The 26,377-nt window shown below is 42.3% G+C and overlaps 1 protein-coding gene across 1 annotated transcript in view; it reads left to right on the top strand.

Moving 5' to 3' along the window:
* Nucleotides 1-25,941, top strand: part of PLCXD3 (phosphatidylinositol specific phospholipase C X domain containing 3) — an 83,490-nt gene extending 57,549 nt beyond the window's left edge. Inside the window, 1 exon segment of the mRNA XM_050716452.1 lies at nt 25,785-25,941. Coding sequence (XP_050572409.1) covers nt 25,785-25,941 — 157 coding nt within the window.
* The last annotated feature ends 436 nt before the right edge of the window (nt 25,942-26,377 follow it).

Genomic DNA, 26,377 nt, shown 5'->3' with positions numbered 1-26,377 from the left:
TCCCTACAGCTCACATGTGACTAAATCCTTGTCCACCATGCTAAAGCTTCCCCCTTAGCAACCAAAGCAAAAAAAATAAAATATATGTATATATATATGTATCCTGCAAACGGGAAGGTTTGAAGTGGAGGCAAAGCATAGGCAGCATTAATAACTGGGGTGGTAAGTAGGACACAGAAGCTGTCTGGAGAAAAGTCATCTCTGGATACAGTCATAAACTAAGCAGGGTCAGATTTAGCTAGCAAATAGGTAGATATTAAAAGAAAAATAATCCTTGAAATTGCAAGAAGTGGGATTTGGGGGACAGCTACAGAGGGTGCATTCCTCCTCCAAGCCATATCTCATCCAGCTTAATTTTTGAGGGTTTCTGTGTTGCTGGGAGAGTGAGAGTTTGTTATTTTGGATCCACACTTGGTACTGACTGTTGATGTTTTTAAATTATGTAGAAAAACAAATATTGGAAATGACAACTGTATTTTGCTAATTGCATGAGTGCACTTCCTCCTTGTAGTCTTGATGTCTGTCGATGTTATGGGCTGCCTGAGAGCAGCAATTTCAAATGAGGTGTTTGGCTTTAGTTCTCAGCAACCCATGGCACAGAGGCTGTGTGAGCTCTTAAACTGCCAGGAGGCAAGAGCAGACCCAGTCCCTCACTAAGCTCTGTAGTGCTAGCATGCTAGGCCATCATTATGTCATTATTTTTGACTTTGGAGGCAACTCTTCCACTTTTTTTTTTTTTTTCACTTTACAGAAGGCACAAACTATTATTACTATGGACTTCATCAGTTTGCTGTGCAATGCAGCCAAATCCTTAGGGTTCCTATTCCTCAAATTACTTTTCTAGCCCTTCCTCAGAGAAAGCAGTCTCTAGGTTTGCACACAGACCAGCGTGATGAGACCTTGCTGTCAGCTGAAGCATCTTGCTGCCACATCAGTGGTCCTCCACAGTAAAATCTAGAATGGTCCGTGTGTATTCATCTGGTTTTACTGACAGATGTTTTAGTGGTATTTCATCACTGGAGCATCGGTGTGCACAAGGATTTTAGTATAATGATCCCTTGGGAGGTGCTGGGTGGTTGTGTCTGGTGGGTTTGTCTGGTCACGAACCTGGGATAGTATTAAAATACCACAAAATACAAGAGCCCAGGATTTTTAATAACCTTATTACATACTAATATAGATTTAAGTGCATATTAGTAGCCTCTGGGATTTAGTCCAGAAGGGAAGGTGACATGGTGGTCACCAGCTTGACCACCCACTTAATTGGTGGCTTGGCTTTGGGGTTTTGGGGGGTGTTTTTGTTTTTCCTCATAGTGTTTTCCTTGATTTGGCTTGCTTGTAACTTGTTAGGCACCAGAACACCTGTTTGCAGTCCTGGTGTGTGCTGGGTGGCTGCTCATAAAGATATTTTATGTGATGCTATCATCACACTCTCCAAGTACAGTCTGACCCTGTGTATACAGAAAACAGCAAGTGTTTTTCAGCATATAAAGTAAATGCTCATTCTCCCAGCACTGCTGCTGTGTGCTGTCACTAATATCTACTTGTCTCAAAGACTTCATGCTTCAATCTGCACGGCAGCTCTAGTGAAATTGCAAATGGCTCGTTAAGTCAGTTGGGTTTTCTTTGATCTTTCTGACATTACTCAGATAACTACGGCAATTCTACAACTAATAGATGCTAACAAGTACTGACCCTGGGGGAAAATGCGTTTGCTTGTGCAGGGTCTGGGTCTGCCTGTCTGCTTTGTACCTCATTGTGAAGGGAAAAGTTCCTTGACAGGTTGGTCCTTCTCCTCTTTGTTTGTAGGGTACAAAATGAGCACAGCGATTTACACAAACAAGCCTTTCCAGGGTTACTCACAAGGAGGCTTTCAAGCTGATAATGAAATTCTGTAATACAAAGACTCTTAATACGAACTGGGGTGAATAAAAGCTCAGCAGGTATAAAAACATTCATGTCTCTGTGTTGTATTACCACTTGCATACTTCAAAGCACTGCCTTCAAGACTGTATAAGTAGGTAGAACAATAGGGGCATTGTGGTCACTTCCTAAGCAGAGAACTGGGCAGTTCTTGGTGCATTCACGGTATTTTTGGAAGTTTGAGCAGTTCCTTGTATCTGCTATATGTTTCTGGAGTGGTAGGATGTGGAGGGTGAGTTGTCAAAAACTTCCCATCAGCTCTTAAAATCCTGTTGCACCTGCTGTATCATTCGAGGTGCATTAGGGCAATTCTCAGCAAGCTCCAAGGCAATGGAGGAGGATTTTCAAGGGTAATCTAGAGAGAATGCATCCACACTCTCACTAGAGAAGTCACTTGCCTATCTCCAGCTTCTGCAGTGGCTGTTTCCAGACTTGGATGGTAAGCTAAGGAACCTTCAGCTGTGGAAACCCCCGGGATCCATTATCTGTCCTGGTTTTATGGTCTGTTGTGATAGGGAAGAAGGCAGGGACGGGAGCTAAGTAGTCTGAAAGCATGTACTGTCAAGAGAGCAGAGACGCTGATCTCTGGCAGTAACACTAGCGACAGAAGATACTGGCACTTACCATTAAAATGTCTGAACTCTCTTGAGGTTAGGAGAGGAAGAGTGAAGTGTTTGTCTCACCAGAAAACAGCCGTAAATGAGGAAGATGAGCCTCCCATCTGTAAAGTAGACTGCCGGACTGGTCTAAGTTTTCTTGAAGTTACTCCAAGCCTGAAAGTAATTTTATTAAATGCTGACCCATGCTTGCAAACAACCTTCACGGACTGAATGAGTAATTAGACATGCAGGATATAGCCAGAGATGTGGCTATATGTGTATTAGCTATATAGCCATATGTGCCACATATATAGCCATGTAGCTGTATGTGTTGGTACAAAACATACAGGGAAGGCAATAAGAGATTGTGGCAATGTGGTGATGCATTGGTACAAATGAAGTGGCTGGAACAGGGGGAGTGGAAAAGGACTTGGCAAATAGGCAAGCCAGCCAGGCAGAAGGTCTTGGTGATATACCAAGATCTAGAACTTGCATAGGCTAAGCTTGAAAATGTTCATCCTGTTTTTATAAAACTTTTTCTCTAAAATTTTACTGCTAGGCAAAAGCTTCATTATTCTATTCTCTTCCAGGATTGATTTTTTTTTTTTGTGGCTAAGATACAAAGTTCATGTAATAGGAGATTATAAGAGTATGTCTATAGTTACAATGATAACATTGCACATACTGTCCCAGGCTGTACTGTTGCTTCAACAGAGCGCAAGCTGTTATAGTAAAATGTCTCAGTATTTATCTCAGATGCTAAGGAAAATAATAAAAGACATGTCTTTAAGACACTGAATGATCATGCAGTGTGATCTGACCTTTGGCAAGATTTGGATGTTGTAGCTGTTGATCTGAGAGTTTTTGTAACTAAGCAACTGTCATCCGGAAGGTATTAGATCATAAAATAGTATTAAGGCATGAAGAAGACTGAGTGGTTCAAGTCAGAGCCATGGTGACATGCTGGCACTTTCGCACTGAAATTTTTTGTTTTCTGAGTTGTAGCACAAAGGAGTAGTTACCATCACTCTTTTCATAGTGGGATATTAAAACTTGCTTAGCTTTATCTTTCAAGTAGTGCCGTCGTGCTCTCAGTTGTACCAACAAGCACTTTTGTGTAGGAAATCAAGAACTGATCCAGATCTTGGGTGATACAGCTCCTTGATTTTGCTGCTGGCCAGTGATAGGGGACAGCCATGGACCTTTACTTCCTCCCTGCTTGGATTTACAAACTCTGAAGTCAGAAACTGACTTCTCTCTCCTTTTACAGTGAAAACAATTGAAATTAGGGCTCCTAGACAATGCTGTAATCCAAAAAAAATCATGCAGATAGTAGTGTACTTCATTGTTCAAGTACCTGGGAAAGGATCGTTTTAGCCAGTGCATTTGGTGCCTTGTTTGCCAAGGTTTGAGCACTAGCAGGACTTTTTTCAAGAGTTAATTCATTATGGCTTGGCCCCGTGTTGCTGCTTGCCAGAGCTTCTTGGAAGGAACTGAGGACATGGCAACCTGACTCCCCACTGCCCTTCCCAGAGAGCATGGGGTGAGCATGGCCTGTGGTCACCATCAGCTCTTCGCGGGCCAAGGGGCTGGCATCTGCCTCCGCTCAGGATTGCTGCCGTGGCCTCCTTTCCCTGGCCTCCTTTCGCCATTTCCCTGCTTTCCACTCTTTCTGCTTTGTTTTCAATTTCTTCCTCTTGACCATTGCAGGCAGTTGTTCCAGCAAGTTTCATTTCTGCTTCAGTTGCATGGATGACAATGATTGGGATTTGGACAATTAAGATGAAATAATTAAATCTGAAACCAGAGTGTTACTGATTTCAGTGGTGCCACTGGGTGGAATTAAGGAAAGGGGGGTTCATTCCCAGAGGTGTTGTTTCAGGCTGCCATTGGGTGATGGGCAGGTGGTCCTGCGGGTCATTAAGCTAAATGTGTGTTCAGGCCAGCGCTGCTTCTCTGAGGAGTATGACCGCATGGCATGGCAAGTGTCTGTGCCTGGTTCATCCCTTCTGTCAAACATCCTTCTGTGGCAGTCACAGGACAGGACTCACCTGGCAGGGATGGACAAGGTCATTGCGAAGGCATCGGAAATGAAGTGCCCTGAGAGCCGCTCTCTCACCCTTGTTTAATGCCGTGATCAGGAAGTTCTTTTCAGCCTGCTGCTAATGCTGGATCAGAAAGCATTTGGTTGATAATGATCTCTCACCTCGTGGTGCTTGCTGCTGGCTCCCTCTCTCCCTCACACAGTGTGTCATGCTATTCATGTCTGGCTGCATGAAAACAGAGAAGATGTAAATGCAACTGGTTAGCTTCTTTCTTGGTGGAAAACTTCCTTCTTTGAGAGCTCCAGTCTGAGGAGCATTTGTGGAAATAGGAAATCATCTGGTGAGCATCTGGGTGTTTTTCTTGTAAGCTGTTTCTCATGAGAGTTACAGGTAGGTTGCTTCTTAGAAAAATATTTTCCATCTCAGGCAGGACTTTCCTTTATTCTGTAGTAACTCTGGAAATGCACTGTATGGACTGATCACAGGCTCACTTACTGTAATTCCCTCTCAGAAACCTCTGGGCTTCTCTCCTGCTTGCAGCCATCACCGACCTTACAGCCAGGGTTGACCATACCAGCTGCCTGCTCCTGCACTGAGCAGCTCTTCTAAGGGTACACCTCTTCTGAGATGCAGACTCACAGCAGCTGGCAGGGAAATCATGCTTTATTCATTTATCCATTTTTGTTGTTGTCAGTTGTTTGCATTTTTTTGTTTGCCGTTTTTTTTTCTTTAAGCGAGGTTTGTGTGTGTCTTACTCCAGGCCCATGCTTGTGAGCTCTTGTCATCTCTTAAATAATGTGTCCACTGATGCACAACAAGGTGGAACAGCCTGTGGGGACACACAGACAGAAGCTGTGCTGTCCAGAGCTGAGTCAGTGCTGGGTGGAGGGGTGCAGGGCCTGAGGGCAACCAGCAGCATCTGGCCTGAGAGGTCTGTAGGAGGAAGGGGACTGCAGCAGCTTTTTAGTACGTGTGCAGCTTGGTTTGTATCTCACAAGAGGTGCACGAGCCACCACAGCGACTCTCGCACTCGTTGTGTGGCTGACGTGATGGGTCTGTGTGGTCTTCTGCTGATGGAGCAGAGTGATCCAGCATGACTCATGTCCCAAAGGAAGAGGGAATGCCCTCTTTGCTGTGGCATATCTCAACCAAAATCTATCTTGGCTTCACCCCAGAAGGATTTTAGTTTATTGTTGATGCCTCCTCTGAAATCCCTTGCTACACTTTTTACAAGCTATATAATGCATTTTTTTAGTTTACCTTTTCCCTGATGGTCTGTGATGTGGCTTGTTTCATTTGTGGTATAGCAACCCTAGTTCATCAGTGTGGAGTTTTCGTTAAATAAAATATGAGATCAATTCAGAAGTTACCAGTATTACTGGAAGCATGAGACTTCTCACAATGTCTGGCTATTTATAGTGCAGATTAGAACCAGTAAGAGCTCTCCAAATCATCATTTGCACTTGAAAAAAACTTAGTTTTTAAAGCTAAGTTGAGATCACGTCAGTGCTATATTAGTTAATATTTTATTTCCTTTTTAAAATTTTGGTCTACAGTTGTTAGATTTGTTAGTCGTGGCAGCAAGTACACGTTTGTGTTAAATTGTTTCGACCCAGCGATTACAAAACCATTTGTTCCCATTGGTGCAGCTTTTTGTTGAAAGCTGCAGATATCTTAGTCTACACTTTTTTTCAGGACTGCATCTTTCAGTGTTTTTCTCCAGGGGGAAGTCTACTTTAGCAAAACAGTTTATGTCAAAACATTTCAACTTTGTACTTCTATTAATTCCATCTTGTCTTTAGGTTTATGTTACAGTGCTAATTGCAATATTTAATGCTGTTGCTGTATCCACAGCTTTCATTTTTGTATTCAGAAATAGATTTTGAACTTTACGTGATGGGAAAGGCCAACACTTCGCTTTCTAATTTGAAATAGAATCACATTTTGAAATGCTGGATTTTGTCACAGAACAGAAGTTCTTGGTTTCAAGCCAGATCTATGAAATATCACAAAGGGTGTCTAGCACTGAAGTGCCCAGCCTTTATCATTCCCTGGATTATCATTGTTGATCAAGTGACAGTCTGCAGACAATAACATCTTTTTTTTCTCATTCCTAATCTCCTTTTTATTTTTGCTCATGGCTATTGGAAATTATGGTCTTACCCATTACGTATATAGTGGGTACTACTGGCCAAGCAAAATAGCAGTATTATTGACAACAGTAATTCACCCAGTGTGCATGGCAATAGACATGGTAGAAGGACAGAGTTCTTTGGGGGAATCTGTCATCTGAGTAATGTTCTGTGCCGTATTTCCAGGACCGTTACTTTTTTGCAGGAAAAATAATTCAGAACTTGTTTTTAATTTTTCTATAAGAAAGTTCAACCTCATGACTTTGGCCAAGAGTGAAATGGCCCAGCTGACATTTTAAAATTTAAAATAATTTTAAACCAAGGTAGACAGCATGATGGTAGATGTAATCTAGAGTCAGTAATAGGCGGTGTGGAAGAGTCTAGTGAAGATGACTTAGCTTTGTGAGAGGACTGAATTTTGGTGCCAATCACGTTATGTTGCCAGTGATTGCTTCATCACTGAGCCATTTCAAGACCGTTGTCTATAAGGTTGAATTATAGGAAAAGATGACTGTTAGCATTTTATTATAAAATCTGACAATAACAAATGGTAAAAAGGATGACTCAAAGGTCAGCAAAAATACCTGCCAGACTGACATAAGCAGATTTCATTCCTTCCAGTGGATTCCACAGCACAGTGCAGTATATGAACTGTAGCACCATTACATTAAAAATTGGCCCTCTTGAGTTGGCTAAAATAACTGTACTAACAGTGGTTATCTTTATATTAAGTTCTGCTTCGTTTATTCACTGTGGAGCTTGGAAGTTAGACTTTTATCCTGTAGATAATAAAAACAAATATAATATGAAAACATTTTTCATATTTTTAAATATTACATATTTTCATATCTAATATAAAATATGTAATACAAAAATAATATGAAAAATAAGACCTGAATGTATTAGCAAGATTTCTGTGCTGAATGATCTGTTTCTAGGTGTACACAAACTCTTAGAGATAGACCTCTATGCAGCTGGATGAATTCCTATTCTGTAAGGCCAGAAGCCTGGGAAGATAAGATACATGAAAAAGCCAAACTGCAGCCTGAGATCCCACTGTCTGAACTGTCAGGGTTCCTCTTGCAGCCTTCTTTGTGACCCCAGATAGTGTTGAGGTAAATGTTTTATAAAAGCTGTACAAAGTGGATACAATCAAGCAAAGAGGAGAGTGGCATAACTGGAATGGCATAATTGCTAAATGCATAAGCATTGCCAATATTAAAACAGATCTATGAAAACAATGGCTTAGAGTGGAGAGCAGCAAATGTAAAATTTGCTTACATTAAAATGACAGGGGGATGTTCTGAGCCCCAACAGGCTTTTAGGAGAAGGTGAGACAGTCGGCCTTAACTGGAAAGAAGCGATAATTGAAGTTACAGAGATTAAAGGAAAGTAGGACAAATCTTGATGAGGTTTTGCCAAAGGTGGATTGTGTCAAACTGTATTGATTATTTTTTTTAACTAATGTTATGGAAATTTTACAGAAAAACCAGATTACTGGATTTCAGTAATGTGGCTGGTAAAGTGTGAAATAGGATATTATCAACCAAAATAGAATTTAGGCATCAGAAATGGAATTTAAACTGATTGAAAGTACCAGACTGAAGAGGAAGTAATGGTACCATTCCTTAAAGACAATGGTAGTCTTTAACATTTCCATGAAGGATCCTTGGTTCACCCACAGGAGAGTGCTAAAGGAGTTTGCTGTTAACACAAAGAAAGAGGCTATCATCATACTAGAGTTAGACTGAGGAGTGACATACAGGAAGAACTGGGTGACCTTAAGACCTGCAGAATTTAGAAACAAGCTGGAATTCGGTGGTACAAAATGCAGGGTGATGGCAATGGAAACGTGTTCTGGTGAGGTGGGTTCTCCTCAGCTGGGAAAGCCAGGCACGGTGGCTGGGGGAGTATCTCTCACCTGTGGATGGCTAAAGCTACACCCTCAGTAAAAAACATCTGGGAAAAAGAGTGGTAGCATCTTAGTGTGCACCAAGGTATTTCCAGCATGTACGGAAGGGCTGCAATGCTGTTGCCCAAGGTGCTGTTGGATATCTTTTTGGATATCCTGTGCAATTTCGAGCGTCCTTGTTCTGGGGAGGTGGTTAAGCCTGGAACAGGTGTGGAGAGGTAGTCCTACTAGGATAATCAGGGAATGCATTGCTGAAGACATGGAGAGCACTTGTCTTGTTTATCCTAGCACAACGAAGCCAGAGAGGCTATGTGATTATTGTCTATAAATATCACAGGGGAATAAATACCAAAGAGGGAGAAGAACAGTTTAGGCTAAAGGCCAGTGTTCTCACAAGAGCAACAGCAATAAACTGACTAAATAAATTTAGGCTGAAAGTGAGAGAAGGGCTCCCTGCCACCAGAGCAGTGAGGTTTTACAACCCTCTTGGAAAAATGGGAGGTAAAAAAGCTGGCTGCTTATAAGACGAGCTTTATCAGCCCTTGAAAGAGGGAGAGAGATAATTAGTTAGCAGATTCCTCCCAACCTATTTCTGTGCATGAACAAGACATTTGTGGTATTCATTCACAGCCCCACTGGTTATTGCGAAGTCAGAGCCAGACCTGCCTGTGGTAGGGGGATAAGTCTTGCTGACTTGGGAGCACATTGGCAGGAAGAGCCCCATGAGCATGTCTCCCTCAGCTGTGACCAGAGCAAGCATTTCTCGTTGTGAAAGAGAAGTGGCTATTCTGCCCTATCTCCTGGACACTGTGGGTGGCATAATTATAACTGGTGTAGCACAGGGCTTATTCTATGAATGTTTTGGGCTTGTTAGTACTGGGTTGCGTGAAAAACAACCAGAAGGAACAAGGATTTGCTCAGGGAAATCTGCTCCTGCTAAATGCTTCAGAGGAATGCCCAGAATACTATTTAGAGAATATTGCCTCTGGGATCATGATGATTAACAAAGCTGGTTTTGCTATGTGAGGCCAGAGCTAGAAGCCAGAAAATGTATAAAGAATGCTAAGCATCTTAGTCTCCTGCTCTTGTGAGATTAAACAGCTGTTGCAGAGAGAGTTGGTGTTTGAAGATCCTAGACCTGCACAACCTGTGGTCTGGCTGCTGGGCTGGCCTTTGCTCTGACATTTTGTGTTCCTGCTGTGCAGTGACCACTGCTGGGCCCGAGGCTGCTGTGTACCATTCACCAGTCTCCAAAAAATGAGTTATAGTTGCTAACCCAAATCAGGTGCTTCCCAGACATCAGTACAATGGCATGACCATACCAGAGCGATCATGGCGGCTCGAACCCATAACCAAGACCTAACCAAGAGCTTGGTACTGAATGTCAGTTCTTCATTTTGTTATTTGATTATGTAAAGTTTTTAAGCATGGTTTAGATGAAAACCTTGGGGGCAACGACAGCAACGTACTATGGGTTTAAAAATGTGTATCTATTTGATGTGGACCTTGCAAAACAAAATGATGAAACTAGTTTTGGACATACAGGCTTGGTGGAGAAAAAGGTGGAGGAGCTCCAGTCCACATAAGAAGATGGTTGTTGGTCAAAAGAAACAGCAGCAGGAAGTAGAGAAGGTGGTACCTCAGATGAAGGCATATGTACATCAGGGAGGAATTTTGATGCCAAACAAAAATTTGCTAGAAAAACAGATTTGTGAGAAGCACTGATGTGATTTTTGAAATTTGGTCACACTTGATAAGTAATTGTATTTGATGAAAATATGTAGGAAAACATTTAATCTTGATATTTTCTAACAATGTTTTAGAAATATTGAAGTGCTTTGACAAATTCAAAATAACTTTAAAGACACCTCATTTAAAATAATTTAAATTTTAAAAGAGCAAAAAGCAAGAAAACAAGGTTTAATTGGCTATGCTGAACATTAGCTAGACACTTAATTTTTTTAATTAACTGAAAAATTGTGTAAGCTCCTATATAATTTTGTCCCCCACCATCTTGCATCCTGATTTTTTTCTTCATAACATCCTTCAAATCAGAGCTGTAATTATTCTGAATTTCCATTACTTGAATATGCAAGCCTGATGCTCATATTGTACTCTCTGGTTCTTCTTGTTGTCCAGACAGCAATAATGATGAAAAATGGCTATTTTTCAAAGGCCTTTTTTCAAAGGCAGTGATTTATGTCACAGTTTTCTATTTCAGCATTGTTGGGCGGATTGCTTCATTGTGATCTACTTAGTGATGTTTCACAAACGAAGCTTATTTCCACCTTCTCGGAAGAATCAGGTGTTAGCTTCCTGGGAATGCCACAAGACCCAGCTCTTCACTCGGGCTTTCTCTGGAGGCACAACAGAGTTGGAAGGATTTGAATGCGGTTGTTTTCCTAGCATTTTTCAACAGTGAATTCAATATGAATTTTTCTACAGTGCATCTATCTCCGAATAAGGTATTATGGAATACACCGAGCAAGGTACCATGGCAAACAGCTGCGTGCAGTTTTGTATACTTTGGTTGTCAGCTCTCTGTTTCTGCAGACTCCTTGTAAACCTACTTGATGAAACAAAAAGAAAAATTGAACCACTTAGAGCAGTTTGATTTGAAAGGAAATGGAAATTGCTTTATTTTGTATTCAACAGTGAAGGTTCAAATATAGGTGAGAGTTAGTTTAATTTTGAAGCATTTGCAGGTAGTTGGGTAAAAAACACTAATTTTGCAGGCTACTCTACTAGTCTGAAAAATCCATATTTTATCTATTTAATTAAGTTGGATTTATTGTAGTATCTGTTTCAGTGGAAACTGGTCAATGAATGATGTGCGAAGTTCTGTTACAGGTCATACAGCAAAGTGATAGTGCTGGCAGCCAGAAGTTTATTAAATACACTTTGCCTTCCCTCTAGCTGCTCTGTTTTCCCTGATGGTGATGCATACCTTTTTGCTCATTTTTCTAGTTACTCAAAAGCAGTTTTTGTTTAAAATCACTTTGCTAATTCACCTGTTTTGCATGCAGGCTACTGGGCAGGTCTAAACATTAGTAAAAATCCCCTTTTCTTTTCTGCTTTGGTAAAGTCTTTCATTGTTCTCCACATCTAATTTCAGGGTGTTTCTTCTGTGCACAACATTTTTTAATCTTTTTAATTTGTTGCCATGTTCTTTCTCTTTTCTTTCTTGCATCATTCAAATTTTACATGTTTAAGAATTTGAGTTTTGTAATGAGGGAGGGGCTAAGCCATCAGCAGCAAGTGAAACCATGAGCTGGGGAGTAACTGGGCAGCTCCATACCTGGAGTCCCCTACCAAGTTCCTCAGCAGGAGAGCTCTTTGAAAGGTTCCAGGCAGCACATGGTGGCAACTCTCAGAGAAAATGAACCCCCTGGTTAAGGCTGATGGAGGAAACCTTGACCATGAGTAGTCCAGTACTGGCTACAACTTCATTCCGGACTAAAACCAGCAGTCACCCCCTACCCTTGCTGTAAATCACTGCACAAGAAGTTGTTTTCTATGTACTCTCTGCTCCTGCATGTGTTGCTGGGACCTCCAAAAGCAGCTCCTGCACTTTTTGGCCCTTTAGAGGAAGTCAGTCCCTTAATTCTCTTAATTCTTAATCTTCCTGGGCATGTTGTGGGAGTTGTGCAAGAGCACTTGGAGCCATTAAATATTTGAGTTATTCAACCTGTGTTCCTTACTGCGTATCACGGAGTTTAGTAGTGCCATCCCCACAGTTTGAGGTTGAAGTCCAGCTAATAACAATACACAAGATAGCTAGCCCTATTTTATATCACTGCCAAAAACTGGTGAAAGGGTTGGTTGTGTGGACAAGATGTGGGAGGCATAAGCCAACATGAAATGAAAACAGTCCAATGGCGACTGATGTCAAGTTGAGGGGCAAAAATCAAGGAGAGGAGATACGGATGACACAAGTCCTGGGTTCCTTTCCCTTACACAGTGCAGAACCCAATTATGTCTCAGGTTGCTGCACATGGAGCCCTGGTGAGGTGCCTTCATTAAGCTCCTTGGCATACAAGTAGAAGAAGCATTGCTCTGTGTGGTAGGAAGATGGCCAAAGTTAGAAAAATTCGTCCTTTCATCCATCAGTGAAGCTAGTGCTTTTTACATGTTTGTGCTTGCATGTACACATGCTTTCTTCCCTCATTTCAAGATGAATTAAACCATTTGTATCTGTTGCTTGTAATTGCTTGTTTATTTGAATATGAATATTGAGTGCAGCTGCACTAACTGTAGACTCTTTTATACTGTTCTGTGAAGCTGTCTTTTATGTTAAAGCATAAGAAATCCCTTTGAAGCCAAAATGACATACATTTTTTTTTCTATACTGATTATAATATTTAGGATATCAAATGATTAATATGAACAGCGAAATTAAAAAAAAAAAAAAAGAAATTTTGAGTAGAAATGAACAAGGTATTAAAAATAACTAGTTGAGGTCTTTTCAGTTATCTTATTATTTGTTTTCTTTTAGGCTTCCCCTTCCCTGGCTTGCTTCCATAAATTCAGAGCATTTATTTCTTTCATTTAGAAAAAAAGAAGGATTGTTACATACTGCGATTCCAGGAGATGGGGCTGTAAGAAAAATGCCATCTGTCATGAGACCCATAAGAAAATATGGTAGTTAGCCCCTGATGACAGGTTGGAAAATTGTTGTGAAAACTTTTGAGCTTAGTGCAAAATGCATCGCTCCAATTCCGGAAGGGAGCTGTTAGCAAGGGGAGGAGGTGGGGGTTTTCTTACTCTGTCAGACTGTTGCTGGGCACGCAGAAGACAGAATTTTTCAAGATTGCAGTTTTGAACCATATACTCACTTTCAGTGAGATTCTTTTTTTTTTTTTTTAATTTGCAGGCTTTAAAGAGAGAGAGGTTTTGCAGTGACAAAGTGCCTTGTGGCATTGACCTCTCAAGGTCTGTGTCAGCCCATGACCGTGGTACGGGATTCTTTTTTACATTGTTCTGCTCTGCTGTGGCTTCTTGCTCCCAGTTTCATTTGGGGTAGTCATGTTGGGCACCACCACTAGGTCTCTGAGCATAGCATGATTCTTCAGAGATGTGTATGGATTCAGATTCCAGTTAGTCCATTATAATTTCAGTAGCTCTAATGTCAGCATTTGATTTTTTCTAGCTGTCTGGTTGACCCTGGCCATTTTATTCTTGTTCTCAGCTTTCTGCTGAGTGTTCCACCACAGGACTTGCAGAGCATCTTGATGCCTTGCTGTCTGCTGGCAGAAGGCAGAACACATATGTGCTGTGCTTTGGAGAAGAAGAAAAAGATGTGTAGTGTACACAAAGCACCTTACAAGCAGGGAGATGATAGCAGCCTGCAGCTATACCCCCTCAGGCACTTGTCAGATCAGTGCAGCGAGGCTGATCTGCACCATACCTGAAAGCTGCTGTGGATGCCTGGGAGCTGGGGGCTGCTGTGGGCAGTATAGGTAACATGTTTAGGACACGTTTTCAGGAGACTGTGAGTAGCTGGAGTTGCCAGAAGGTAGGAAGGGCGAACCTGCTGCCTGCCTGGGGCTTCTTCCTTGGTGGTGTTCAAAACATGGCATAAAATAACTCAGCATAAAATAACTCAAGCCTTCTCTCTTCAGAAGGTAGGAGATGAATTGATAAGTGTGATAAACGCAAGGAACTTGTAGCCTTTGTAAGTGGCAGAATTTGTAGTGGACATAGTCATGTACTGTAATTGTAACAGTACTTACGGCTTTATCTTAATTAACATGATCACCCACAAGTTCCAGGTAGTAAGAAATTATTCCCCAGCCACCATCACTGATGAAGATGTACTTATGAGCATTTTTGGGAAGACACCTCAGAGTCTTCTGGCTCTAGTCATTTGCCTTTACTTCATGTAACATGACTCCTCCTGCTATATAGAGCTTTGTTAGCTCAAAGTTTGGGCAAGAGACCTGGACTGAAAAAAAAAAGTATCGAAAAAGCAGCTTAGTGGTGAATAAACACATCTGATGGATGGTGATTTGCCATTGGTGACAATGCTGGGCTGCTTTTTTTGTGGGGTATTTATTCACGTAAGTTTCTGTAACGGCATGGTTCCTTGTTTGTACTTGTACAAATGAGGCTTATCGGTATTTTATCACCTGTATTTCTTGCAGCTTAGAAAGAGCGAAAGGGGCATTGATGATGCAGCATCACTAGGGTTATGTGTTTGTGGCACTCGGAATCAGCTGGCACTGTTTCTGTTCAGCTCTATCAGCTCTGTAGGTGGATGCTGCAGAACAGTAAAATAGAAATGTTTGCACAACGTGAAAAGGAGATAATTCGGTGTGACAATAGTAATGTGTTTAACTCCTTGCAATGGGAATCATGTAACTCGTGTAATTAGAAGGAAAAAACAAAAACAAAAACACGATACTAGCTTGGCTCAGGAAGTGCTTGACAACTCAGATGATGACATGATAGGGAGCACAGGGACTGACAACAAATGTCAGTGAAAGATCTGGGGACACAAAGCAGAAAGAACACTCGACAGATCATTACACACAGGTGACCAAGCCATCCCCGTTCTGTGGTCAACTCTAACACACAATTTGAATGGTTTTAATGCAGTGAAACAAGTATAATGAGTTTATAAATAAATTATAACTTTTTTAAAGAACTAGAAGATGAGAGAAAAAAAAAAAAAGCAAATGTGTAGCTAATCCCTTGATGGGTGGCAGAACATTATCTTGTGTAAAGCAGAACTTCTGTGTTTCACAGGCAATGGGCTAAGGTCAGTCTTAATTTCTATAGTCTGCTCTTACTGTCATTGCTGTGGTTTCCTTAGCATTTCTTGAACTGCCAGATTTCCATTTGGAATGAAACAACTGCCTCAAGCAGGTGAACTTTGCAGACACCTGATAAATGGGTGGTCAGGCTTATCTCTCTGACCCACAAAAGGTTGGAATGAATGACATCTGAACAGCTCTCGAATCTCTCAGCTGAAAGGTTGATTAGGAAATGATGGCAATTCTATTCCCCTCTGTTTTCATAGCTTAGGCCTTACACCACTGTTAATGAAAGTGGGAGATGTTCCTCTCTCATGTGATCTCCAAAGAGATGACAGATTAGAACAGTTACAGAGCTTGTCTGACTTGATCTGCTCAATCACTGGAAAAGCCAGGCTTCAAACACAGGCATCCTCATGACAGACAGTACTTTTCCAGTTAATCCACAGACTATCATGTACTTGTCCATGCTACCAGAAGTACATATGTTACAAGGCCTCATGTCATAAAAGCTAAATGCCTCAGTTTGTGTGGTAGAAGTTAAAGCTTTTAGCTCTGCTTTTTTCCCACTTCAGTTCCCCACCCATAGGCCAAGAGAGTGGCCATAGTTCTAGCGTTGCCTCATTAGTGAGATCTCTGATAATATGGGGTCCGCTGAAGCCTTTACCAGCTGATAAGTTCCTAATGCTATTAGTTAATGCTCGAGGTGCAATGGCTAAAAACATAATGAGGAAAATAGGATGTTGAATATTAATCACCTCCAGAACCATCGCTTGCTGCTATTAAATATCCCATTACATTTTTATACAGCATAGAGGTGTAGGTTCAATAAATACAGCTGAAATTTCTTTGAAGGGAGGGCAGAAAAGGGCACTTTTGAGCTTGTTTCTGCCTCCCCTTTAAAATGAAACCCAGAAAAGCAACAACAGCTCAATACAAGAGCAAAGACACCTGGTCCCTTGTGACTCTGCAGAGTACAGTGCTATGATCAATTACACTAAAATATTCATCTGGCCCCAGCACGGTAGTCTGTGTCATCCGATTAGATGAGCTTCCAAACTGTATAAAGCAATTGGAGATGACTGAATTATAGATAAACATTTCAGAAGAATAAATTCAGGGCTGTTTGATGTTAACGTAGGTTGTACCTGCAACCTGACAGCTCGTGGGCAGTGTAACGTGTCCATTCGTGATCCTGGAGAAGGAGTTCCCACCTGTGTCTCTCTGAGCCTAAGAATAACGGAATTCACTCATTTCACCCAGTGTTGCCCAAATTTTCTGGTTCCAGTCAGTCTGGCCTTGGTAGTGCCAATTTTTTGACTACTCTGCTGCTGCCTAGAGGATGTGAGAACTAAAGAAGCAAGTTTAAGGAGTTCCGTCCCAGCTGGTCCATGCTTGTGCATGGCTAGTTCATTTGTTCCTTGGCTGTGCCAATTCAACCTTTATGAGATCCTGATATAAATCAAATCTCTTCAGTGAACTGGGGCCATTTGGGACATGGTAAGACTAAACATGGTTGATTTATTTCTTTTAATCCAGAACACTTCCATGTGCTATCTTTCCTTTTGTCACTGGAGGTTTATTAACACAACCGAGAGAATGGTAAGTTGTGATCTGGGGACAGAAACAAATGGCTGGCATGGAAAAGAAAAATAAGCCTTTTAAAATAGTTCTGCCACAAAAGAAAATCACAGTTGAATGATGCACTGTGGAATGGTTTGTGTTTTGCAGGTAAACTTTAGTGATGAACAGTTTCTCATCAGTGGGAACAGGGTGTGGACGTGATGAACACTTCTGAATAGCACACCTTTACGCCAGTATTTTTGGCTGCATCTATTTTTGGCTAATCCCATTAAAGCTAGGGAGAATGTATATGGATATTTGTGTAGAAATGCTCTGAATAGAGAGCGAGGTTGTAGAATGTGTGAAATCACTGGAGGCTTGTAAGAACTGATTAAATTGAACATTTGCCAGGAGTAGTTTGTATAGTTGATCTTCATGTAGCTGATCCTGCCTCAGGATGGGCTGTATGAACTTGAGCGACTTTTCAAGGTTCTTTCCAGTCATGATTTTTATGATTCAGTGACACACGAGACATCCACTGTTCCCACTGGAACGATGAATTCTCAGCATCCTTGAAAAGCAAAAGTCAGCATGTGCTGACTTACAGCTCCAGAATTAATCAGTGTTCTTCAAATATGAGTAAAATTGGATGAAGGGGTGAGAAAAGTTAAAGTGTAAGGATTCTAATTCTGGCTTATATGAGCACATGCTCCTGCAGAGGAGTGCTTTTTTTCTTGAATAGTAACACCTATTTGCAAAAGGCTGTGTGGTTCACTGGAGTGGGAGGAAATGCCCTGAGTATTTAACTTTCGCCCTAAGCAAGTGGACGCGCTTCAGTTCTCTCTGGTGTTGCTGGTAGTGGGCATTTAATGCTAGACAGCTCTGCGCTCTGGAAATGAGACCGGTTTCCCTTTCTGGATTAGGTTGTAGTGGCTCTTTACACTCTAAAAGAAAACCTGTTGTCTGCCATTTAGTGCTCAAATTCTCATTAAACAGTGAACAACCCTTCTGTTTTGTACTTGCAGAGTTACTTCTCTTCCTTCTCCTCCTCCCTTGAAAGCTCTGCAGAGAAGAGCGGCTGTTTCGCCATGGGAGGTCCTGTTGTGGAGCACTGCTGTTGTTAATGTTCTGTCATGTTGTCAGGCTGTGATGACTCAGACATTTAAAAAAAAAAAATCTTTCTGAACTAAAGTAGCCTAACAGCAAAATTTTTTAAAGCGAATTTTATTGCAATTAGTTAGGTCATATCTTCTTTCTGAAAGCATATAATGGACCTCTCAGCTCTGCTGCTTAAACTGAAGCTACTTGAACGTATTATTATTTTCTAAACAGAGTTTAATTCCATTGGAGTCCACCTAAGATATTTGACAGATTGAGAAAAATAAAGAAGTCATCCTGAATGTTAAATAGCTTTGAAAAGGGCCAAGCATGTCTTGTAGTTTAGGGCAGAGTTTCTTAGGTAAGTTCTCTAACACGTCGGAAAATGGTTCATCAAAGAAGTGCAAAACTTAAAAACAAAACAAAACCACAAAAAACACCTGCACACATTTCTGTTTATATGAGCAAGCAAGCAGAATGGGGAAAATAGAGGTAATAAAGTAACTGTCAAAGCTGAGACTAGATTTTACTGGGTTGTAAATAAAAATCACTCTAGCAACAGTATATGAGAAAGTATGTGGCTTCTCAAACAACAACAAAAAAAGCCTGAGACAGTGATGTAGGACATGTTTCCACGGCACTGATGTAAGTCATCTTGATACCCAAGCCATGGCCAAATGATTGATATGTCTGACGGACTCAGTGAGGGTCCATCTAGAGAGAAAAGCTTTGGTCTCATAAGAACTGCAGCCACAAATGTCTCTGCAGGACATGGCATTGCCCAGTGTGTGTATGTCCCTATTACACCCATCTCCTCCACTGTCCCCCTTCCACACACACCACCCAGCTTATCTGGGTGGCCGTAGAAGACTTCTGGGGAGCATGGCAGTGGAGTGGGTCAGGTTGACCATGTGGAGAGACTGGAGCTGATCACCGCCTGTCCCACCAGGCCTTTACATGTCATGGCTGTCCACGTCACTTCTGTGCCCTGTTCTTCTGCTTCAGGAATGTGAGGGCAGCAGGCTCTAAGTGCAAATAAATGATGTATCCTACATATTTCCTCAGGACAGAAGATTTTTTTGCAAAGATTGCCGGTTGCTGTGCCCAGAGCTGGGTGACATGCCAGTTCCTTCCCCAGAGCAGCCTTCCCACGGTGGCTCAATTCTCCATCCTATGGTTTGCTTCTCCACACTGCTGGTACCACCAGCCCTACCCCAGTGCCAGGGGACAGGATGAAGGAATCAACACCAGGTGCTGGTTGGTGGGGCAGCGCTGTATGGACCTGCAGGAGTGCCCTGTCTGGCTAGCCCACACAGAGGTTGGTGGAGCTGCAGTGCTGTGAAAGCATTGCATGAGTTACTGCAACAAAAGGTGGATGCTACTCTCTTCCTCCTCTCTAAGGCTTTGCCGAACAATGTGCTTGTTCAAGCTGCGTGGCTTGAGGCTAAGGCAAGCAGCACCCTTTCGTGTCCTTTGTTCAGAGTTTTACAGTGGCTTTTGCAACCCCAGAAGTTAGATACTTTTCCTTCTGAAACTTTTCACTCTGCCATTGAGGGCTGAGTTTCACAGCTGTGGGACACTACAGGCTTACATATGTTTTAAAAGGCTGACAGCATTCTGTATATTCAGGTTTTCCTGCTACCTGGCTCTTAGTTTGTAACATGTTAATGTATGACTTTCCATCCTGTGTGCACTTCAGAGCATTTATTCACAGGGCTGAAGTCTCACAACACATGGGTTCACAAGGGGAAGGTCTGGCTTAACAAACTTAATTTCCTTTTATGTCAAGGTCCTCCATCTGGTTGATCACCATCCATCTGGTTTCAGGTGGAAACAGTTAGAGAGTTGCTGCTCCACCTGGACTGTCACAAATCCATGGGGCCAGATGGGATCCACCCAAGGATGATGAGGGAGCTGGTGGATGTGATTGCTGAGCCGCTTTCTATCATTTATCAGCTGTCATGGTCAACTGGAGAGGTCCCAGATGACTGGAGACTTGCTAATGTGATGCCCATCTGTAACAAGGGTTGCAAGGAGGACCCGGGAAATTACAGGCCTGTCAGCCTAACCTCAGTGCCAGGAAAGGTGATGGAACAGGTCATCCTGAATGCAATCACACAGCATTGGTGGGACAACTGGGGGATCAAGCCTAGTCAGCAAGGGTTCATGAAAGGCAAGTCCTACCTGACCAACCTCATCTTCTTCTCTCAACGGGAGACCTGTGGTGGATGAGGGAAAGGCTGTTGATGTAGTCTACTTAGACTTCAGCAAGGCCTTTGACATGGTCTCCTATAGTATTCTCCCTGAGAAGCTGACAGCCTGTGACTTGAACAGATACACTCTTTGCTCGGTTAAAAACTGGCTGGACAGCCAGGCCCAGAGAATGGTAGTGAACGGAGAGAAATCCAGCTGACGACCAGTCATTGAGGGACATTGAGGCCCTAGAGTGTGTCCAGAGAAGGGCTACGAAGCTGGTGAAGGGTCTGCAACACAAGTCCTGTGAGGAGCGGCTGAGGGAACTGGGGTTGTTTAGTCTGGGGAAGAGGAGACTCAGGAGAAACCTTATTGCTCTCACAACTACCTGAAAGGAAGGTGTGGGGAGCTGGGGGTCAGCCTCTTCTCACAGATATCTAGTGATAGGACTAGAGGGAATGGCCTCAAGTTGCGCCAGGAGAGATTCGGATTGGAAATGAGGAGACATTTCTTCTCAGAAAGAGCAGTCAGGCCTTGGAACGGGTTGCCCAGGGAGGTGGTGGAGTCACCATCCCTGGGGATGTTTAAGGAAAGGTTGGACATGGTGCTTAGGGACGTGATTTAGTGGGTGATATTGGTGGTAGGTTGATGGTTGGACCAGGTGATCCTGGAGGTCTCTTCCAACCTTAATGTTTCTATGATTCTATGACCAAAAGAAGCCAGTTGATGTAATCTTTTTGCATTTCAGCAGTTTTCAATACTGTTTCTCACAGAGTCCTTCTGGACAAAATGTCCAGCATGCAGCTAGACAAAATGTCTAGCATACAGCTGGACAAATACATAATGCAATGGGTGAACAACTGGCCGATGGATTGGACTCACAGGGTTCTAGTAAATGGGGTTACATCAGGCCAGTGGACAGTCACCAGTGAGGTTCCACAGGGCTCCATTTTGGGTCCAGTTCTCTTCAATGTTTTCATTGACTTGGATGCAGGATTTGAAGGTATACTGAGTAAGTTTGCAGATGATACAAAATTGGGAGGCGCTATTGACTCCCTTGAGGGTGCAGAGGCCTTGCAGAGAGATCTTGACAAATGAGAGGGCTGGGCAATCACCAACAATGTGAAGTTTAAAAAGAGCAAGTGCCAGATTCTGCACCTGGGAAGTGGCAAACCTGGCTATGTGTACAGAGTGAGGGATGAGAGGCTGAAGAGAAACCCCACAGAAAGGGATCTGTTTTTGGTTTATAGCACGTTGAATGTGAGCCAATATTGTGCCCTGGCAGCCAGGAGGGCCAACCATACCCTGGGGTGCATCAAGCATGGCATTGCTAGCCCATCAAGGGAAGGGATTGTCCTGCTCTTCCTCTGCTCTGTGCTGGTGTGGCCTCACCTCCAGCCTCACTGTGTGCAGTTTGAGGCACCACAATATAAGAAGGACATAAAACTATCAGATAGCGTCCAAAGGAGGGCTACAAAAATGGTGAAGGGTAAAGAGGGGAAGATGTAATGGGGAAAGCTGAAGTCCCTGGGTTTGTTCAGCCCAGAGGAGAGCAGGCTGAGGGGAGGCCTCACGGCGGCCTGCAGCTCCCTCACGAGGGGAGCGGAGGGGCAGGCACTGAGCTCTGCTCTCTGGGGACAGCGACAGGACCCAAGGGAACGGCATGGAGCTGGGACAGGGAAGGGTCAGGCTGGGGGTTAGGGAAAGGTTCTGCACCCAGAGGGTGGTCGGGCACTGGGACAGGCTCCTCAGGGCAGTGGTCACAGCACCGAGCTGCTGGAGTTCAAGAAGCGTTTCAACAACACTCTCAGACAAACGGTCTGATTTTTTGGTGGTCCTATATGGAGCCAGGAGTGGGAATCGGTGATCCTTCAGGGTCCCTTCCAACTTGGGATATTCTGTGATTCTGTGATTAACTTCTGAAGCTCACACTGCATCCTTTGCAGCAAAGTCAGCTGAGGTATGGGAGGGTGAGGAGAATGAGAATTGCCCTGTAATGTAAGGAGAGTTGGGGCCTATCCTGCCTGTAGTTTCAACATTGACATCACTGGCACTGCTACCAACATCAACCTGTTTGATTATTATGAGAACTAGTTGCACTAGCACAGTGCAGGATGTAATTAGAGTGTGCCGAGACCACTGCAGTTAGTGGAATTATTTTTGCCGAGAAGTAGAGATGCCTAACCTTGAGTATCTACAACTGCAGCCCATGCTGATGTGGCTGGACTGTTCCCAGCCCTTACATGGTCAGGATCAGAACTTTTGTTGACAGGTCCCCACTGAGACCCTGAAACACAGACAGCAACAGCCTCCAGAAGTATCATAAGAGAGCCAGGATCTGCTTAACACAGAGTGGTGCTGTCAAGGTTGGTCTGCAGGCTGAGAGGCTTGCATATCCTCATGCACAAAATCATTTTTATCAAGATTGCAAGAATTTCCATTAAGACCATGGTACACACTGGGTTTCTGTGAGCGCAATCATGTAGGTGGCTGCCACGCAGCATGGTTTGTGTTCCTCTTACTAAAACCCTTAATGAGAACAATTACTAGTTTGAGGCATGCAGAGACTGGAAATTACAAGGAAGGGTGAACAAGGTTTGTGCTGCTATCACAAAGACACCCTGAGGAATGTTAAAGCAGGCTTATTCTAATAATTACTGTGAGCATGTGAGATATTTGTACTGCAGCTGAGCAATGCGTGGTTTCTTACAGTCAGTGATCTAGATCCACTTTCAAGATGGCACTGTGGGAGGAAGATGGGAAAATGTATGTGTTTTTCTGTGAATTTCTGTCACAAGCAGAGTTGCATAGACCAAATCCTTAAGGTCAGTAGAATCTTTTGTTCAGGTATATATTTTTCAGGGTTGTGTTCTTTGACTTTGCTATGCAAAGAAGCTTTTTATTGGATAATCTGATTCACTTTTTGACTTACCTTTGAACACTTGTCAGTCTCTTGAACAAAAGATTTCTATGACTTTATGTAACAAATCATGTATGGACAAAGGGTCATGCAACTGAGTTTTATTTGAGATATCAGTAAAATTTAAACAACCCATTTTTACAACCAAGCCTATTTGGAGATGAAATGGCAGGGCAAACTGAGTTTAAAATAAAACACTATTTAAAGGAACATGACTGTCTATTAAAGACTGAATTAACAACAACACAATAGGAAAAATTAAAAAGTATTTCAGGGTATGTGACTGAGCATGTAGACAGGAAGCACAATGGTCTCAAGGCAGAATTACATATCAGAACCAGATTCAGAACAAATAAAGGACACCAAAAGAAGGTACTTATGCCTCAAGGAAGACTAATATGCCTGTCCTGGTTTCAGGTAGGACAGAGTTAATTTTCCTCCTAGTAGCTGGCAGGGTGCTATGTTTTGGATTAGGATGAGAAGAGCGCTGATAACATGCTGATGTTTTAATTGTTGTAGAGCAGTGTTTACACCAAGCCAAGGACTTTTCAGCTTCTCGCTCTGTCCTGCTAGCGAGCAGGCTGGGGGTGCAGCAGGAGCTGGGAGGGGACAGACCCAGGACAGCTGACCCAAACTGGCCAAAGGGGTATTCCATACCATCTGACGTCATGCTGAACAATATATAGGGGTGGCTAGCCGGGGTGGGGGGGGCCGGCTGCTCGGGGATAGGCTGGGCATCGGTCAACGGGTGGTGAGCAATTGCATTGTGCATCACTTATTTCGTACACATTATTACTATTAATACTATTATTATTATTATTATTATTATTATTGTTATTATTTTTCCTGTCTTAATAAACTGTCTTTATCTCAACTCACAGGCTTCACTTTCCCGTTTCTCTCCCCCATCCCGGAGAGGGAGGGGGGAGGGTGAGCGAACGGCTGTGTGGTGTTTGGCTGCCAGCCGGGCTAAACCACAACAATGCCAAAGGTATCAACATATGCAGAAGGAAGAAAAAATCTGTGCCTGCCTGCACTCTCTCAGTTCACCTTTAAACCTGCAATTCCTTGAGCTTCAACAGGCAGATATTAAAGACAAAGGCAGCATGCTGCCATCTTAGACATGCAGCCTCATGTCTTCCTTCAGTGTTCAGCAATGTCACTTGCACGTGAAGATGTGGTGGAGTTTTCAGCTGCTCTGGGTATCTGTTTTGCAGAATCACAGAATGGTTGAGGTTGGAAGGTGTCTCTAGAGGTTGTGTGGTCCAGTCCCCCAGCTCAAGGCCACCTAGAGCCAGTTGTCCAGTGCCTGGGCCTTATGAAGATCTCCAAGGAGGGAGACTTGATTGGTTTTGTGGTCCCAGCCATTTTGCTGAGTTCCAGAGTTTCTGATGATTCATGGACCTTTTCAAACAGCCCAGGCACTGCAGAATATATAACACCACACCTGTGTCTGTTACTATTCCAGTGAGTGCAACTTTCCAGGATTGCATAAATCTATAGATACTGATTTTTTATTTTTATTTTTTTTACAGTAGAGTGCTTAAGCTCAGTTTTATGAGCTGGTGCATATATATGCCTGTGCTTCAGTTGTAATGAATCAGTGTGTGAAATAAAATGCTTTACTAGTCCTAGACATATGTCTTACAATGGATTTAAGCATATGGACAGATGTTTTGCTGAAGCTAAACCTTTGTGTTGGGCGTTCATCTGTAAAATCATAGGTAATTGTAACCTTTCTTTTTTTTTAATATTTTTTTAAGACTGATTCTGGCCAGTCACAAATAAAATCTGTGTCTGCTAATAGTTCCAATGGTCAATTACACTTTTTTTGAAAAATCTGTACCATATTTTGTGTGACTTGTTAACTTTTGTGTTACGATCATTGGATCTTATTTCTTGACTTAGGGAGTCCTTTGTTTTCCCATATATATTTGTAGTGATCACCAGTTTATGTTTTCATGGTATCAGAAAGATTTCTTTACATTCACCAACCCAGTTAGGGAGATGTCTTTTATACCCCAGTGTCCCAGCACTAGGGGTCTCACCTAATAAAAATATGCTGTTTTTAAAAAGAGTGAATATGACTGTAGTGCTTTTTATTTCAGTTATTAATCACTTGTATATGACAAAATGTAATTATGGCAGGGATATTAATATTAGGAAAGAAAGAGTATTGAGGATATGCTGTACTTATACTGTAGAAATCATGGTTGTTTTGTGTCCCCAAATATAATATTTTCAGTATTTCTTTGAACATGTCAAATGTGCTTTTCAAGTGGCTTGAGTCCTCTGTTGTTTCTTTTTCCATAAACAATTCCCATGGAGTCATATGGCCATATGATACTGAAAAGGTGTCTAGTCCATTCCTGTGCCCCTAGGCAAGATCAGTAATCACTGTGAGCCTGTATAACCTTGCTTTTATTCTTTTCTACTGAGAAGTTGAATACAATAAACATAATATTTCCATAGAGAATAAAAAAGAGTAGGGTTTTCAAAAAGCCTGAGCAGTAACCCTTGTCCTTTCTGATGTGCTTCCCTTAGAAACAAAGTAAGATCAACGGGAGTCACTGCTAATAAATCCTGTCTTGATGTGTTTCTCTCACTGCTTTATGAGTAATTATTGTTCCTGTTTTCTCCTTAGGGCTCTTCCTGCAATGATGCAGTGGGTCCGAACTCAGAAACCAGGAGAAAGTGGTGTGAATATTATCACTGCAGATTTTGTAGAACTCGGTGACTTTATCAGCACAGTCATAAAGCTCAACTATGCCCTGGATGAAGGTGAAGATGACACTACTTGATAGTGTTCTAATATGTTTGCTGTTGCATTATTTAGAATTAAAAAAAAAAAAAAAAAAAAAAAAAGATTGCATTTTAAAAGAATTATCTTGTAAAACGCTGATCTTCCTATAACACTCTCTGAGGTGTTTAAGGCTCTAGTGGGTGGGCATAAGGGAAGTGTTTTAATCAGTTATGATCATTTTTTTACATTTGTGTTTTATGTGAAGAGCAAAACTAACCATGTTTACAGTGTTTGATAGAAGAAGGCCATTTACATGTTTTCCATGAGGTACCAAATGTGATTCATGTGTCTTCTATGGTTATGAACAGTGCCAAGAAATGTGCTGCTTTCAGTGCAGTGGGATGTGTGTTTCCCTTTGTCTGCCCACAGCAGGATTCCCGAAGGTGTGAACAATACACCAGAGGACTAAGGACAGTATATCTGTCCCTAAAATT

This window comes from Cygnus atratus, chromosome Z (genome assembly GCF_013377495.2).
Source record: "Cygnus atratus isolate AKBS03 ecotype Queensland, Australia chromosome Z, CAtr_DNAZoo_HiC_assembly, whole genome shotgun sequence".
Classification (NCBI taxonomy): Eukaryota; Metazoa; Chordata; class Aves; order Anseriformes; family Anatidae; genus Cygnus; species Cygnus atratus.
This window is presented reverse-complemented; position numbering and strand designations above follow the sequence as displayed.